Here is an 18,576-nt window from a genome sequence, read left to right on the forward strand (position 1 = left end):
ATAAACGAAAAAGAAATCTCAGGCAAAACTCAACTTTCTAATTTTTTAAGAAAAAACTGGGTAATGCTTGCCCGCTTCATGTTGGCATTCGGCCCAACTAAAGCGTCTTCGAGCTACGAAATGCGTCGCATAAGCCGTTGGTCGGCGCCGCTGCATTCAACTTTGTTGTGGACACCACATACACAACAAAAATCAGTCAACGCTTCGTGCACATGGCGCGACGAAACAGAACCACACAATCACTACATCGTTCTTGCTGGTATGCACGTGCGGAGGGCAGCTGACCGAACCACGCCCAAGAAGACTCATCAGCCCCCATATGCGATCAGCACTCACGTGACTGCTCTCAAGGTGAAAAACGGCTGCGTCCACGGGAATTTCGTATTCGCTCTTCGAACGTGACGGTGTTTCGCAATTAGTATAAGAACAAAGCACTCGCTTGGAGTCCCTATCACCTTTCGGTAATGACCTCTGCCTTCGATCGTTCCGGTCAAAATTTCGAGATATCCGCATCATGCACGAAAAATGCTTCGAGATAAACGGGAGCTAATACATTGCGCCTATGGGAGGTGAAAGCGCGGCGTGGAAAATTTTCAACTTAACTGATTTTTCGAGATATGCGAGTTCGTGTTAACGAGGGTTTACTGTAGTTGCACGGCAATTCGGATAGTGCGTTTTTACGCGCTTCTATCATGGTTCTTCCACTGCTTCCAAAATGTGCGGTCATCAAGTGCTATTCAGCGCGTCGTGCAGTGAAGCCTCACACGTGATGCAGGCTGCTTGTGGAGGGGCGCTCTCGCTACCGCATTGCACCATGAGGGATGAGTGCCGGCGAGGATTCAAAGCCGCTGGTACCCTGCCAAGTCCTCCTCCCTAATCGCAAGAGCTAATGTCAAAAAATATGTGCACCGTGATGTTATCGTGGCGCAGCATCTTGGCGCGCTGCCAAGAAATGAAATATGGCTTTTTTTTTTTTAATGCTCAGCAGCAAAAATGGGGGTTAGTTCATCAAGCATTTGGTTCTAATTACGTGAGTGAATATGGTACATTTACCGCATTGCAAATAGTTCTTGTCAAGTTTTTCAAAGCCTTTTGATAATTCGAACATCGAATAACTCAAACTTTTTTTCGGGTCCTGTAAAGTTCGAATTAACGAGCTTTTACTGTAGCAGCATGTCCTAAAAGTGAATATTAAATTGGACACGAGGCATTAGGACTGTAAACTATTTTTGTTATACTCGGTGTTACCCTAGCCACTTGAATGGTACCCACTGGCATAATGGTGCCATCAGTAACTCGACAGCTAAATAAATTCCTGGATGCAACCGTCAAGTGCCATGTAAGATCACATTCGGAACCTGACACTTCCAATGCTTGCTTAAGTTCCTGGCCGTTCCGTGGTGAATGGAAAACTCAATGCAACTAGAAAAAAAATTAAAGATGGCTTAGCTCTGCTATGCCTGGATATACTTAGCGAAAAGCAGTGACTACCTCAAGATCAGAAGTTAATTTCTCCAGTCTTCGGCGGCGTTCGCCAGCAGCTAAACTCTCCTTGGCTTCCATGTAGAGTGCATCTAACTTCACCGGGGTTCTGTAATTTGTTTACAGGAAAGGAAAGGCACAGCATCTGTCACTCGCGGAAGGCAAGAAGCACCACCCGGCGGTGTTTGAGCGCACTCATTCCCACTTGGTCCTCATAGCTGATGGCAGGTGGGTGACTTAACTATGTGACTTGACTATATTAGTATTTGGTACTTTCAAATTGCACGCCAATTGCAGTATCTGTTACTCAGGAAATCCCGCTATCATCCTCACGATAAACAAGCGGAATTATGAAGAGCGCTTCACGACCCGGGGCGTGGCACAGTGGTAAAGTACTTGGCTGGGGATCCAAGGAATGGAGGTTCGATCCCCATACGAAGACTTTTTTCTTTTTTTTTTTTTTTTTTTTTTTTTTGTATGAGGAGGAGTCGCACTACTCTCAAGAGTTGCCAGGCAACGCTGGCAGAGCTTGGCGAGGGGGCTGCGCAGCTGGCCTTGGCTGTGACGTCACGGCATATGGCATATGGCAAACATGAAGCTTGGCTCCGACCCTCGTAGTGAAGCTTTTCGCTTCAAAACAATTTCAGCATAGGCACTCTTTGTAATACATAGGATTTCTTGAGGGATCATACGTGAGGATGCACTTACATAATGATTTCGCAGTTGATAAATATATTTGAGCTAGCTAACCTCCTTAGTCAATTTTACCGCATTCACTCTGCTTTTTAATAATATTAATAATGATCTATTGATTCCCATTTATATTGGGTGATCGAGGAAGTGAGAAAAAAAGCGACGGGTGCTTGACAATGTTGCATGGGTTCAATGGGTCTCATGTAATACACAATTACACAGTGAAATGAGGAAATAAAGTATCATCATCATCAGCCCGACTATACCCACTGCAGGGCGAAGGCCTCTCCCATATTTCACCACTTAACCCGGTTCTGTGCTAGCTGCATCCACTTGACCCCTGTGAACTTCTTAACCTCCTCCGCCCACCTAACTTCTGCCGCCCCCTGCTACGTTTTCCTTCCCTTGGAATCCAGTTTGTTACCCTAAGCGACTATCGGTTATCCTCTCTTCGCACTACATGTCCTGCCCATGCCCATTTCTTCTTCTTGATTTCCACTAGAACGTCAGTACTTGAGTTATTTCTTGGACCCACTCTGCACGCTTCTTATCTTTTAATGTTACCCTTACCATTTTTCGTTCCATAGCCCTCTGCGTTGTCCTCAACTTAAGTAGAACCGTCTTGGTTAGCCTCCACGTTTCAGTCCCATAGGTGAGTACAGGTAAGATGCAACTGTTGTATACTTTCCTCTTGAGCGATACCGGTAACCTGCTAGTCATAATCTGCAAGTGCTTGCCAAATGCGCTCCATCCCAATCTTATTCTTCTTGTTATTTCCTTATCCTGGTCTGGATCTGCGGTTACTACCTGTCCTAAGTAGACATATTCGCCTACTACTTCCAGTACTTCACTACCTAATGTAAACTGCTGTTCCTTCCCGAGGCTGTTGAACATTACCTTAGTCTTCTGCATATTGATTTTCAAGCCTACCTTTCTACTTTTCCTGTCTAGGTCATCAATCATTATTTGCAGTTCATCCTCCGAGTTGCTTAGCAAGGCAATGTCATCAGCAAATCACAGATTACTGAGGTATTCTCCATCTACCCTTATCCCTAACTGCTCCCATTCCAAGTCTCTGAATACTTCCTCTAAGCAAGCTGTGAATAGTAATGGGGAGATTGTGTCTCCATGCCTAACACCTTTCTTTATGGGAATTTTGTTACTTTCTTTATGCAGAACTATGGTTGCTGTGCAGCCACTATATATATCTTCCAGCACTTTCACGTACTGCTTGTCTACCCCCTGATTTCGCAATGCCTGCATCACCGCCGAGGTTTCAATTGAGTCAAATGCTTTTTCGTAATCAATGAATGCTATGTATAAGGGCTGGTTATATTCCGAGCATTTTTCTATCACCTAATTGATGGTATGGATATGATCGATATTAGAGTACCGTTTCCGAAAACCTGAAAGTATAAGATGAGACAATCACCAGAGCCATTTCACACTTCTTTGCATACCAAGAGGCGGCAAATGCGATGTTGGCAGATTCGCCACATTTAATTAGTAGCAATAGCCCCATTTGAAACAGAGGGAAATATTGCCTTTCTTTCTTTCTCTCTCTCTCTCTCTCTCTCTCCTCTAGGTCAGTGAAGCCCCACAACCGAAGACTGAGAGAATTGTGGGAAAAGTATCGTGATCCGAACTCCAGCGTACTTTTCCCAACACTTCAAATGAAAGAAAAGCAACTATTTTCCAAATTGTTGCTTCTACGCAAGTATACACAGATATTAAGTGCGCGAGTAATTCTTATGAAAAGCACAGCTTAATGGCGCCAGCCAAATACGAGTGTTCAGTGAGTTTTATTTTATGCAGTGTCCTCCTAGCACAATGCTCCAAAGGTACGAAATCGGACACCGCACTTGCTGCTTGCTTACATTTTATCATCCTTAAAAAGACAGCAAAGGGACAGCATTACATCAGCCATTTTAAACTCACAACCAGAGAGTACTGGCCACCGACGACGATCAGCGCTCAGCTGCACCCCTGCTCCGCCGGCCAGCGAGGCTGCTCACTTACTTTTGGCAAAATGATTGTGCATGTGGTATTTGTAAGGGTTAGCACATCTCAAGGCATATTTGCCTTCCCATGGTGCAAAAACATAAAGCATGCATTCTCATCACGTGCCCTAAAAGAAAAAGAAATGAACACTTCCAAATTTCATCCAGCCCCATAGTATGCCTGCAGTCATGGAGGTTAAAAAACTAAGGTGAGAGCGTGACATCACGCGGCCAACCTCCGCAAGCCAAGCGCCGATGAAGCCGTTCCCTCGCCCGCTTTTCGCTCTCCAAGCCAGTCCCTAAAGTTTTGATGTCGGTATGTTTTAATGCCTTGGTGCGGGCGCGTGACTGTCTGCAGTGGCAAGCACGGGACAGCACCGATTCCTTAGGGCTGCGCGCGCTTGGCGAACCCCGCACGGTGTCGATTTACGCATGCTCGTGCGCAAGCGGTAGTAGATATCACCGCACGCTATCACATGGTCTAATCATGTGGGGACTGACTCGTTCCCTTTTATGTTTTATGACTAGGCTTCAAGGGTACTGCCGTGCGCTCCCTCCTTAGTTTTGTTTTCCGCCATGCCTGCAGTAGCCAATTTGAAGGTTGAAGTGAGAACAAAACCTTTCACTGGTCACTTCTTGCGGTTCTGAACTTGCTGCATACATCAGCCACACGCAGAAAGGATCAGCAACTCCATAGATATACAGTCAAACACGAATATAACGAACTCTGATAGAGCGAATTATGTTTTATATCAAACACTCGAATTTCTGCTAGCATTATGCATACAAAATGTATTTTTTATAACGAACTACACATCGGATATAGCGAACTCAGCGTGCGCGATCGGTCGCCAAACGCCCGCCAACGGGCGGGCCTTTGTGCCGGCTCCGAGTACTCTCCAGGCAGCCCATGCTGCCGGGCCGCAATACTTCTAGCGTACGCCGTTGTCAGATGGGAGGGGGATTGGTGATGGCTCCGTTCCCCAAGGTCTCACACAGCGCATACGTCGTGACGCACCCGCTAGGGTGCTTCTGCGCCGATTCCGCGTTGTCTCCAGGCGGCCTCGGCCCGTGCCGCGCTTCCGTAAAACGTAGGAGGGGCTCTCTACAGCAGCTTCCACGAGAAACCCTCCTGTACGCATGCGCGGCCGTCGCCCGGAGTAGTGTGAGCAGCCTTTAAAATCCGCGCCATCAGCTAGCCTCTCTTTGCAGCGCTCCTATTCGGCAGCTGCCTACCATTTGATCAAAGACGTGCGAGCAGCTCCGGACCTATTATGCTTTGAGAAAGAAGAAACACCGGCCAGAACTGGTTTCAAGTTTGGGCGAAGGGAAGGGGAGAATCTTCAAAGGGAAGGCAGCCTCCGAACAACGAACGCGTCAGTGGCGCACTTTCCCGCATCCTCGGAGCTTTCTTTGTTCGCGTTTGCAAGTCGTGCTGCTGCTATCCTCAAGATTCCGGACGTGCCTACATTGCTGATGACTTGCATTCCGGCGCTACATCCTGCAAGATGACGACGAAGCAGCGGTGTGCCCTACTGCTTTCCGACAAGCTGGAGATAATTCATCGCGCTGGCCGCGGCGAAAAAAAAGTCTGACGTTGCCGCGGATTTCAAAATTCCGCGGAGCGCGTTAAGCTCCATTTTGAAAAACCAGTCGGCCATCAGAGGCAATGCACAGGAACGACCAAATGGTGACGGCTTTCGCCACCGCAAGCCGGCTTACGACCAAGTAGAGAAAGCGCTGTACCAATGGTTCTTCGACGTTCGCGCGCGAAATCTGCCTGTCTGGCCCCATGCTGCAACAAAAGGCAGATTTTGCCTTCATCCTGGATGTCGAGGGGTTTACGGCGGGCTGTGGTTGGCTCCAACGATTTAAAGACCACTACTCCATCACCGGAAAGGTGGTTGCAGGTGAAAGCCAAGCAGTGGACGCTGAGAGTGCTGGGAAGTGGGTGCAAGACGTGTGGCGTGCTGTCACAGAGAGATACGAACCAAGCAATATTTTTAACACCGACGAGACTGTCTTTGGCAACTGCTGCCGAGCAGAACCTTGGCGGTAAAAAATGCGAAGTGCCATGGCGGTCAATTGAATAAGGCCCGAGTCACCGTTCTTCTCACGACAGACATGGACGGTTCATCAAGGCTGCGGCCGCTTGTCATAGGCAAGTTCAAGTCACCTATGTGCCTGCGAGGATGCACTTCACTCCCAGTCACATACAACTCAAATTCTAAGGCCTGGATGGCCAGAACGTTGTTCGAAGTGTGGCTGCGTGGCTGGGACGAGGAATTTGCAACGAGCGGGTGCAAGATTTGCCTCCTCCTCGATAACTGTTCTGCACACCACTGTGGCGTCACGCTCAAGAACATCGAGCTTTGTTTCCTGCCACCAAACGCAACAGCGGTTTTGCAGCCCCTCGATCAGGGGATCATCCGCGCTTTCAAGCTGGGCTACAGGAAACGCGTCGTTGAGCGGCTGTTGGTGAAATTGCGGGTTAACGACGAGCTCAAGGTTAATTTGCTGGCTGCAATAGAAATGATTAACCGTGCCTGGCAAGACGTGACGCAATCCACAATCCGCAACTGCTTCCACCATGCTGGACTATGTCGAGAGGATGCAGAAGCTGCTAGTGAAGCGCGCACTGTGCAAGATGACAGCGATGTTGCCACACTGTGGGAAGAACTCGCTGATGTTCCGGACGCTGTGCCCGAAGAAGTTGCCCTAGAGGATTTTCTCACTGTTGACGACAACGTAATCGTGACAGCGAGCCCGTTGGACTCGGAAATTGTTGCCGACATGCTGGCATCTGGTGCGAACGAGGAGACCGAGGAGCCGCCGCCGGAAGACGATCGCCCTCGCTGCTACCGATCTGCTGCGCCGATACTGCTCCGGAATACAGGGAAGCGGACTGGAGTTTGTGGAAATGATGTCGAGTGTGGAAAGTGCAATTCTCGCTGATGGAGTTAAACGCAGTGTTCAGGCGAAGATCACCACTGCCTACTGCAAATAAGTGGGCATTTATCTGCAATACATTTCTTTTGTAGATTCATGGTGAGCGGCACAGTTTTTCTTTAGTTAGTGTGTTTTCGCTGCACTGTTCTGGGCATCGTGTATAACGAATTTGGTACTGAAGTTCGTTATAAACGAGTTCGGTTATAGCGAAATACTTTATATAGCGAACAAATCGCGTTGAATTACGCAGTTCGTTATAACCGAGTTTGACTGTACACACTTGGGTTTAGCAAGTAACCTCTTTGAAATAAATTGTCAGACAGAAATATGAATGCCCTGAATGCTAAATATCTACCTACCACCTTAAAAACATCAGCAATACAAAGCACACAACTGGCTCACCTCATCCATCGTAAACACGTAGCGTGAGTAATCGAGAGACGCCCCCAGCCTCTTCAGCTGTCTGAGAATATTGGCTTCTTTCCTGCACAATGACGAAGATGCAACACTCAGTGTGCTGTCAATCACTGCTGTCTCAGTCTGTGGAACTACGATCTCAATGCAGATTAGAGATATTACAATACAGAGCCAGGAACCTGCACCACCCACTTATGTACTGCTCATTAGTGGTCACACTACCACCCATCTGCTACCATTACTCAATTCTAGGGGTCCAAATGCAAAAGCCAACTGCAGCTATCCCTTCATCAATGTTTTACATCTCTTAATATGTTCCCAAAAATCAAATAAACCTTCAGCACTGAGCATGTACATGAATCATGATCAGCAACAGACAGGAGAAAATCAAACGCTCATATTTTTTGGCTGCACATACAGTACGCACAATGCAACTTGAGCCAAGGATGCAAATGCCTTTACAAGGTCAGAAAACTGGGCAAATTGATGCAGATGGTGTGAAGCAGACAAGACACTCTTGGGTGTCCCATCTGCTTCCTTCTTTCTCTGCCTGCACTCTCACACTGGCAGCACTCATGAAAGAACACTTGCAGCTGTCCCTAATGGGAGAGGCCACAAGTTTACACCACACAACTCAAAACACTCAAGCAAACTGATTAATTGTAAACAACTCGAAATATGCAGTCCAATTCAATAAAAAAGCAGCATCAACGGAAGCAAAAACGGCAAAACTGCTGTACAGGTAACTCCACTCTGAACATTTTCTCCACATTCTGAAAGAAGTGCATGAAATGTCAGAGAAGAGCAGAATTCCAGACAATGCAACATGCCAACAGTGATGGAAACTAAGCGAACTTGGATACAGCGTGTCATCAGCCAGTGAAAGAGCACTTCCAGGCACAGGATAATCAGAACATGTACTCCCTATGCCACAAGTGATTCATATTCTGCATTGCTTTTGCAATAAAGCTGGAGCAACAAAAAGTACACTAGTTGTCCTTTTCACACACTGTACAACTCTCTGGTAGCAAGTTTTTGCATGTCACCTGCAGTTCTCTACCAACTGGCCCAAATTAAAATGCACTACACCTTGCTCTAGGTGACAAATATATTTACTAACGCACGGGAGGGGGTGTACCTTGTGCCCCAAACCAAGTGTAAAGCGCTCGTGTGTGTATCCTTCTTTTTTTGTCCTTGTCTTCTTTGCGCTACGTTTCCTAAAATGCAATGCACCAACTCGCCCAATTCAGCATTCTTGTGAAATGTAAAGTCCTCCATAGCACCGAGACTGCAGCCCATTCGTCTTCCTCTAGGCAGTGCAAAGGCATTCGCTGGATTACACCTAAGGCCCTTCATTTTCAGGGTGAAGTTGGTTTAATCCAGTTCTTACACTCTGAAATTTTTCTTGTTAAACACAATTTCTATGCAAATATGCACCTTATAGTAAACAGTTTTCCAGTGTATCTGGCTGAAGATATAGTACCCTAATAAAATTGTGAATATGTATCTGGTATTTATTCAAGGGGGGCTTATCCAGTTGATGGACCATTTTAAATCTCTTTTACCACATATTACTCATGACAAGGCTAAGTTTGATGAGCATACTTTGAGAATGGGAGGCCAGAACAAGTGTACTGGCATGACAGATAAGTACAATTGTATCAAGACCCATACAAACAAATGACAGTCTGCTCCGGGGCTATTATGCATTTAAATTGTCGCTGTGATATCAAACGATTATTTCTGCACTGTACAAAGCAAAGCAGGTCTGTGCAAGAGATGTCAATGCAGATGATGAACTATAATAAATGAGAAAAATTTCTTCTCTTGTAAATTTGACAGCAACCTGTAATTTCCACACTGTTTATCAAAAGACTCAGCAAAAAAAATGTAGCATTTGATACCTTGCACAAAAATTACCGGTTTTAGTAAATTGCCTTTCCCTGAAGAAGAGACATGAAAAAGACCAAGTTATCACTTTTTACGGACTGCTCTCATTTGTAGCTGAACTGAAGCTCACAAACTTTTGCCTAATTTTTACCCCTTAAGTTCCCCAAAGAAATAGGACCCAATAAAATAAAGAGCCCTGACTATAAATACCCACCCTAGCATAGCAAGTCACTGTAGGCAGCCATGAAAAAGGTCGGCACTCAACTGCTTCTTCCAAGCATGTGCAGCTTCCAAGAAAGCCTGGCGTCCCAGCTTCTGTCGTGTGACCCCCTGTTCAGCCCAGAGCTTCTTCTCCACCACCAGCTGGGTGGCAATGCCAGCGTGGTCACAGCCGGGGACCCACACAACTTGCTTGCCACACATCCGGTGCCTGCACGAGGGAAAAACACGACAACTCCTTTTCCATGTGTGCCATATCCAAAAGGTGGAAGTCCAAGCTGCTCTAGGAACAAAGTTAAGCCGTAGGTTGCCTGACTCATGTTCCTGAGGCCTGCAAGGGTCAGCCCAAGTGGCACTAGAACAGTGGGCCTCTGCTTGGCCTGGACGCCTCTGAGGGCGGTCCTCTCATACACCAATAGGTTTGGAGCTTAGATATATAAATCAATACTGCCAAGTGAAGTCAGAGAGGGCAAATGCTGAGTGCTTCCTCAATTGTAACAGCCACAGTGCATTGTTATCCTGAAGTACTATCCAACTGAAGCTCATGCATGTTCCACTGACCCACTGCTCTTTCACTGTCTTGCTTTCCCACTGCTTGCTAGCTTCAATGCTGCCCTGGAACTGGAAGCATATTTCTAACATCATGCAATCATGCCAACTAGCCTTGCTTGAGCCTCATTATAGCAAAGGGCAAGAGGAATTTGGTTTGGTTTAGTTTGTAGGGTCTAATGTATCAAAGCAACTTAGGCTATGAGAGACGTTGTAGTGGTATCCAGAAATTTCGACCCCCTAGAGTCCTTTCAAAGTGCACTGACATCACGCAGCACACGGACGTCACACCGTTTCGTCTCCATCGAAACGCAACCGCTGACTGTCAGGTTTGAACCCGTGTACTCTGCCAGAGTAGTTGGTCATCTTAACCACTGCAACACCGCGGCGGGGCAGGTAAGAGAAATTATCAAATCACTGCGGCTTTGCCAACTTTATGGTCACTATGGTATGAAAGTGCTATTTATATAAATTTCAGAATCAACATCAAAGCTAGGCTGATAGCTGTACACAAACATTTAGTGAGAAGAACACTGATTACTCAAGGATAACCTGACTCCCTATGCAAGTGCTCAAAGCATACTCCTGGATCGAGGATACAATATTGACTAGTATACACGCCTAGCACTGCAAAGCCATCATTTTTACATCATGTTCAGTTTTGTTGCAGATGCCTTGTGAAATTTCTGCATCTTCACAAGGAGGCACATACAGCAAACTCTTGCTAATTCGGCCTTCAAGAAACATGAAAAATATTTTAGAATTAGAGTTAAAATTATCGAATGGGCCTCAAGAAAAACTTCCGAAAATCATTTGCACCGCATAAATTTTATCTATTCAACACCTGTATGGTGGTTGTCAGCATTTGAAATCAAACCAGAGTGAGAACAACAGTTTTTTCCGGTACTTTACTTTGCACGCACCATCGGGAACGTTATTCAACACCTGTATGGTGGTTGTCAGCATTTGAAATCAAACCAGAGTGAGAACAACAGTTTTTTCCAGTACTTTACTTTGCACGCACCATCAGGAACATTGAAGAAGTGCTCTGAAATCATAAAGGCATCAGCTACCCTTTTCACAGTGTGACACAGTAGCCCTGGTGTCTGCATAAAACAGCCCCGTCGTGTTTTAGACGCTTCACTGCATAGCCGAGCGCACGGACTCAGTGTACTGGAAGCACTATCGAAATGTATGTGAAGGACATATGCATAGGTGTTAGAAGAGCGCGATGCCACGCCAAAATAAAAATCCATCTGCAACAAAAAGATTGCCCAATCTGCACACCCGACTGCAGCCGCGGGACGACCCAAGGTTAAAAAGAAAACTATGCAATGGAGCTATATTTCAGAAATGGGCAACCGCGATCATTGCACGTACGAAGTGTGCGGGCGCTCTACTTCATGCAATTCAAGTTCAGGGAGGTCTATTTCCAAGATTGCTGGCTGCATAAGTCGTATCTTAATGCGATCCCCCCATGCAATCCGAGTGAGCTCGACGATGTCCAAATTAACGAGCATCTGACGACACATTTATATGAGACAAAGCTGTAACAGTGCTCCTAGTTTTGAATGACCCTAATTAAAGAGAGTCAAATTAATGAGATTTTACTGTACCATATTTACAAGTGTATAATGTGAAGGGGATGTTTGAGACCTTACCTACTGCTACTGAAACGCATCAATAGGGCAAAGTTTATGGGCCCATGAACGATGGAGTATGCTGTTGACCACCTATGTTATTGGATGCACGTGGATTTTTCACTAGTAACTGGCCCGACTTTATGTCGCCTGGGATGACATCATTGGTGAGGAAGATGACGGGAACATCAAAGAACCATACACATACAAAAATATTAGTACACCAAGTATGAATATTCTCTCACTTCGACTCGGATGAAGGCAACGACCAGGAGGCCAACCTACCATCAGCAGCTGTGGACACTTCCACCCCAATTAGTTGCATCACTTCCCCAAAACAGTTTGTGAGTGGCAACACTACACACCTTCAGTATACCCTATAAGTACCATGCGGATGTTTATAGAGTACTGGGAACCTGCCCACTGCCGGAATGCATGTGCTGATCAATTCTGAACGCGCATACATCTGGAGTGCACGTGGCACCATCCGACACCCTCAAGGTGACCTGCCATGTGTCGAGACCAATCAGCATGTGTGCACTGGTCGTGGGCAGGCCCCCATACTATGGAAATGACAATGGTAACATGGTACATGGTATGCCAAAAGTGTCTATTATTGGTGAAAAGAACACAACTTTACTGGAGAGCTAGGAAAGCATAGAGGTAGGTTCTCACTTGAATAAGCAAATGTACGTAACAGCCTCACATTGTCTGCCTGTATTTTCGGCTGTAAAATATGAAGTCCACTCACTACAAATCTCAAATACAATGCAAGCAATCTGTGCAATCATCAGGCACACTGTAGCTATATTCCTACAGCTGTTCCAAACAAAACCCGAGACTCTCTCTAAAACCAATAGATATGAAAAAAAAAAAACAAAGAAAAAACTAATATACTATGTACTACTGCCTGCCCTCTTAACAAAAACAACTTTCATTGTCATGGGACTTCAGCAATACAATTTCCAAATGACCACTAGGAACTTGCAACTTGAATGGTTGCGGCTTGAATGTTTGCTGACTCACTTTGTGCCTCCCTATACAGGCAAAACAATTTTTAAAAATCTGAAAAGCATATCCAGGAACACCTCTTAAGCAGTGAAACCAAATGTGCAGCAAAGAAAGGCACTAAAAGCTGAAAATTTAAATGTCAAATTTTTTAATGTTAAGTGGAAGCTGATGCTAGGCCGCAAATGATAAAGCTCAGTTAAACCTCGTTACAAGAGACACTCGGTTATAAGACACTTGAAAATGGTTTGGTTGGTTTTCCTATGTCTGCCATGTTAACAACATTGCATACAAGAGACATGGTTACAAGGGACACTCGGTTACTAAAGACAACTTTTTCAGGTCCCTTGAATAAATTCACTATTTAAAAGAGACACAACCCAGGTGTGCTCATGCAATGCAGCTGAAGCGTACCAACTCATAAATGATGCACTTCAGATTCCCTTAGCTAAATTCTGTTCCATATCAGTATCCTTTTTGTTGTATATGTCGGGAACTGAGAAAGAGTGCTTCCCCATTATTAGGAAGTCAAAACGACCCCGTTGTTTCAGCCACTGGCATCGCATTACTGACTGTCACCTTCGAAGCAAATCAAAATGCATGAATGAAATCCAGCATATTTAACTCCTCGCTGTTAAAATTTGATCACAAGATGAAAGCTCAGAATCCCGATGCCTTTCTCTTTGTGGACAATGCTTCTTGCAGCACCAAAGTTCTTGTGCTCAAAGCCACCCAAGTTATTTTTTCCCTCCAAACTCTACACCCTACTTTCAACCAATAGACTAGGGTGCCTCGATACCAGCGCCGCCGTACAGGGTGGTGACACCCTTTGGCATGCCCCGCGCCGCCGCGTTCTCCGCGCTCGCCATCTTGGGGCAAGTCGCTTCGTGCAGTTGCTGCGGAGTGTCCGAAGCGGTTGTGCTGTGCGCTGGGAGATTGTACTGTGTTCAGTCAAGGAAACCAGCATGCCAGGCTCTTGGGTTCCATTCTGTGCTGGCTCAGCAAAAAAAAAAAGAAGCCAGATGATTTTGTTTTCCACGGGATAAGAGACGGAGCAATGTATGGGAGGCGAAAGTGAAGCGTGAAGACTGGACGGCGAATGGCAACGCGAAGATCTGCGAGGTAAGCAACCATACCTGTGCTGCTTTTATGCATCCATAAAATTTCTTTTGAGCGAATAGGTGCATTTCGATTGTGCATAAAAAGGTCTAGCGCAGACACAGACCACTAGAAAGATGACAAACACACACACAAGCGCTTGCGTATGTGCGCGTGTCGTCTTTCTTGCGGTCTGTATCTGTTTATACGAAAGCGTTTTACAATATATTTTTGTACTTTTCTAATGCAGTTACCCACTTCTGTTTGGAATGACATTACCTCACGCCGCTACACCCATCTGCTTGTAAGCACGAACTTTGTGCGGGTTTTGGCTTCCCAATCTAGCGTTTTGCGCAACCAATTTTGGTCTGCCTTCTTCAACGTTGAAGCAGGTTGAAGCATCTCATTGCCTGGCATCGGGATTAGCGCGGTGTGTTTTTATGTCTAAATTTTGAATTTTCAGCGTACGTGAGGGCTTATAAGCTAAATATATGGACAATTGCGTCTGCTATGTTGTAGTCACTCGGAAAAATTTAGTGTAACTTTCAGTGAGTGACACTCGATCGACTTTAGTATCATTCGCGTAGTGTCACACAATAATATCTGTTGATGAGGATCTCCTCCCTTTCTGTGTTCATAGCCACACCAAGAACATGCGGAGAAGGTCGAGCCTGGTATTTGGCAAAGGAATGCACCATTGCGCCCTTTTGATCGCTCCCCTTTACACTCGATCTTGAAAGCTAGTGTCAACCGCCGAGGCTTCAGATTCACACGGATTACATTCTCTCTCTCCTTCTCGGGAAATAATACAAGGGAGAGCGACGAATGGCGTGTCACCTCGCGACAAAGTAGGAAGTGAAACGCAGTTTGTAACAATTATTTTGGTCAAAAAAAAAAAAAAACCTCGTGAGTGGGCCCGCTGGAATTTGGCAAGTGTGCCCGGCATATCGCTAGTACATTTCGCGAAACAGAGATAACAGGTCCTCTGAAACTATGTTTTTTTTTTAATTATACACAGAAGCAGTTTTTCGCGAGGTTTCTGAGCTTCGCAATAATATAAAAAATTGGGCTCTCATGATAATTAGGTCGTTTTAAGTATATGATTGGTAGCTCGACAAGTCACAAAGAAACTGATCTCGTGAGCTGGAATGGTGTAGCGGCATCATCTTGTGAAAGCGGTCGTGAGAAAGCAAGGTGCTTGCGCAGTACAAAAGTTCATCCCGAATGCAGCTTTTCCTTCCCTGTGTTATTAATTACGCATCGCGAGGCGATATGCACACCCTGTTGTCCCCGCACTCGTCTGAGGTTAAGCCAAATTTAGGTGAAGCTAAATTTGACCGCCTGTCACCCGAATTGGTGCTGTCGCTTGCTTGGCATCCATAGAAAAATTGTGCGATCGCACATGTAAATATCGCATTGCTTTCATAATGTTTTTATTATTTCATTCATTTGCGTGCACACTACAAAAGACGCAAAATGACTGTTTCGTCGCCTATCTCATTTCAGCGCCAGTTCGAGGGCAAACACAGTGTATGGACGGCGGCTCCTCAAGTCAACGGTTGTCCCGACATCGTTTGATTGCGTGTAAAAATTTATCAGAATAAAATATCTGCCATTTGAAGAGTCTAGCAAACTCCGTTTAATGTCTTATCGAACAAACCGTTCCGATTCCAGTGCTTGATTGCGCGGAACACCCAAAGCTGATAAACAGACTGTTAGAGCAGTTTGGGACGATGCGCTTGCACATTTACTTGAATTGGCTAAGTCAGCCAGAAAAATCGAATGATATGTACGGCAGCAAAACTGTAGCTGGTGCCAACCTTGCTTAAAAGATTTGTCCTAGGCGTGCATCCAAAATCTGCTTCGAAGTCTTGATGGGGATATTTTTGGAATAAAATGCCGTGTACATCAGCGTGCGACACGTGTCAAAGGTTGATTTACGCATCGTTTTTTGCTGTGTCTTTCTACGGTTCACGATGGGCCATTGCGATATAAATAATTTTCGGTATACGGCTGACTGAAACGTAGACATCGTTGTTGATCTATAGCAATAGACGCAACTGAATGTTATGCACCTCATAAACTCATTCATGTCCGGCAGAGCAAAGTGCATTGCTTTATAAAACAGCCAGTCTTCAAAATAACCGCATTTGAGCATCCGAGACGACGAACGAGTAAATGCTTACCATCTGCAATTTGATCATTTCCTCTTAGAACTACGCATGCTAGCAAGCAGTAGTTGCTTTCACATTTTTTTTTTCGAGCAAGAAAGCGCTCAGGATTGCGAGTATGTGTGTAAAAACGTTAACCAGCTGAACCTGCTAGCGCAAGAGCGTGCTGAACAAGAAATCGGGCCGACGCTCCATAGCCCGCCGTGTCTACGCTTGCCCCAACATGGCGCCGTCGACAGCGGTGTCTCCACCCTGTACGGCGGCGCATTACATCGAGGCACCCTACAATAGACAAAAGCATTATGCCCTCTGTCAAGTTGCTGTACAAAACAAGGCTGGTAGAACGCCTGTTGCTCTACGGGCAGCAAGACTGTACAATAGTAATTAATGCGAAGTTTGTTGTTCAAGTGATTTCAGGTGTCTGGAATGGCCTGAGAAGTGAAGCTGTGAAAATCCGCTTCATACAAGCAGGCTTTAAATGTGATGACATGATGTAACAGGGCCCATATATGGATACTGTGGAAAGCTTCCTTGAAGATGAAGCTTGGGCGAGCATCCAAGAGACTGCTGAGGTGCTAGAATCTATTGAGGAATTATATTGAGGAAGCACACAAGATCTGCAGATGCAGATCTTGTGTGCTTCCGAAGAGCTTACAGACTGTGCAATTCTCGCACAAGTAAATGGCCCATGTGCCATAGAGGATGACTACGAGAACATTTCAGAGGAAAAGAACGTCTGAGGGTGACGAGCATGTACGAGTGCTTCAAATCTATTAAACCAACAGGAAGGCTTGCAAAGTGAAATGCTCTACTACCAGAATTTGGGAAGGAACACACTCTGCACTCACAAAAATACATACTAGTATGAATAACTTCTTTAAGCTTTCCTGGACAATTCCCTGTTAGCGCGTGTGAATGCATTTATATGCTGATGTGCAATAGACTGATCAACACAGTGCTTTTAGAATTTTTGGTTACAAGAGACATCTTTTTCGGGTCCCTTGAGTATCTCTTGTATCGAGGTTTTACTGAATGCCCCGCCGGGGTGGTGCAGTGGTAAGACGCCCGACTACTGTCCGGAGTTCCCGGGTTCGAACCCGACCACGGCGGCTGCGTTTCGATGGAGGCGAAACGAAGTGGCGTCCGTGTGCTGTGCGATGTCAGCGCACGTTAAAGATCCCAGGTGGTGGAAATTATCCGTAGCCCTCCACTACGGCTCCCTTTCTCTCTTTCCACTTTCACTCCCACCCTCATCCCTTCCCTTACAGTGCGGTTCAGGTGTCCACAGAGCAAGTGTGACAGATACTGTGCCTTCCCTTCCTGTGAACCAAGAACCAATTATTATTATTATTATTATTATTATATCAGCCACCTAACACTTAAAGTTGAGGTAAGATTAGGGGACAGAAAGCAAGTAACATTTGCAGCCTTGGTAGTTGTCTACTAAACGATCTGCGGCAGGTGAGCTTCAATAATTTAATTGAAGATGCGAAATAATGCTGAGCTTACATATACTATATTCATTTCAATTCACACCGCTGCCAAATTTCAAGCCAGAACAGTTCCTGTACAAGTGCTACAAACCAAACGTTGAGGGTTCTGAAAGTATTATCTTCAAATATTGTTCAAAAGCACAAATTCTTTGAAACTTTTGCAAGCAGTGACAGGCAAGACAACTGGAAATCTTATGACGACTTTGCTTTGATTACTTATGCACAAGAGGCCACCAATAATACAGACACACAGAGAATTAAAGGAGCTAAAACTAATAAGAAAACACTGTGCCTTTGTACATGCATAACAGCCGGAAGACAAAATGGCTGGGTTGGCCCGAGCTAATAGACACACACTGCACGCAGAGAGCGACAGTTCAGTAGCGAAACAATGCTGGTTTATATTCATGCCGCCAAACACGCGAACATGCTACTGTAGAATTATGAAGTAACATCAAATGACCCAAATACAGCGCTTCTCTCAACAGGCAGCTCCGGTAGCCTCAGCTGTTTTGTTGATGGCCGAAGGATGTTAACAGTCCAGCATCCACTTTGTCCTTTGCGTACCTCGACTGGCCTTGTGAATTTCCACACTTCCGGCACATTTCTTTCGATAATTAACTGTGATGGCATGCAGGACACTGTAAGATCACGGGTGCCGTACCTTGGCACATAACTGTGACAAAGAGCTTCTCATCACAGGCATGTGCTCCATACTGCCAATAAACAATGCCAGTGGCCAGTCAGAACTGATGACTCGCTCATACCATCGCACGAGTGTGTCCTGGATGGTGACGGTCAATGCGTGGCCCAAGTGTAAGTCACCGGTGATGTTGGGTGGTGGCAGCACCATGCTGAACGTGCCTGCTTCTTCCGTCTGCTGGGAAACAAGCAAATGTTGGTTACAGAAACAGAAACGTAGTACTGCTGTAAACATGTCAGCCTTGTGCAAAAACATTCAGCATAC

General features: G+C 45.6%; 1 protein-coding gene and 1 long non-coding RNA gene across 2 annotated transcripts in view; one reads left to right on the forward strand and one right to left on the reverse strand.

Annotated features, from left to right (window-relative positions):
* LOC146184149 (valine--tRNA ligase, mitochondrial-like) overlaps positions 1 to 18,576 on the reverse strand; it is a 139,212-nt gene that overhangs the window by 97,728 nt on the left and 22,908 nt on the right. The window contains exons 5-7 of the mRNA XM_084609298.1: positions 18,377 to 18,486; positions 9,697 to 9,861; positions 7,527 to 7,608 (exon numbers count right to left, since the gene is read on the reverse strand). Of these exons, the coding sequence (XP_084465424.1) occupies positions 7,527 to 7,608; positions 9,697 to 9,861; positions 18,377 to 18,486 (357 nt within the window). The remainder of the gene's footprint in view (positions 1 to 7,526; positions 7,609 to 9,696; positions 9,862 to 18,376; positions 18,487 to 18,576) is intronic.
* Positions 13,733 to 15,756, forward strand: LOC146184150 (uncharacterized). Its single transcript, XR_014708550.1, has 3 exons — positions 13,733 to 13,969; positions 14,196 to 14,249; positions 15,452 to 15,756. It is a non-coding gene; the product is annotated as an uncharacterized LOC146184150 (long non-coding RNA).

Source organism: Amblyomma maculatum, chromosome 7 (genome assembly GCF_055883805.1).
Source record: "Amblyomma maculatum isolate TAMU_Amacu chromosome 7, ASM5588380v1, whole genome shotgun sequence".
NCBI lineage: Eukaryota > Metazoa > Arthropoda > Arachnida > Ixodida > Ixodidae > Amblyomma > Amblyomma maculatum.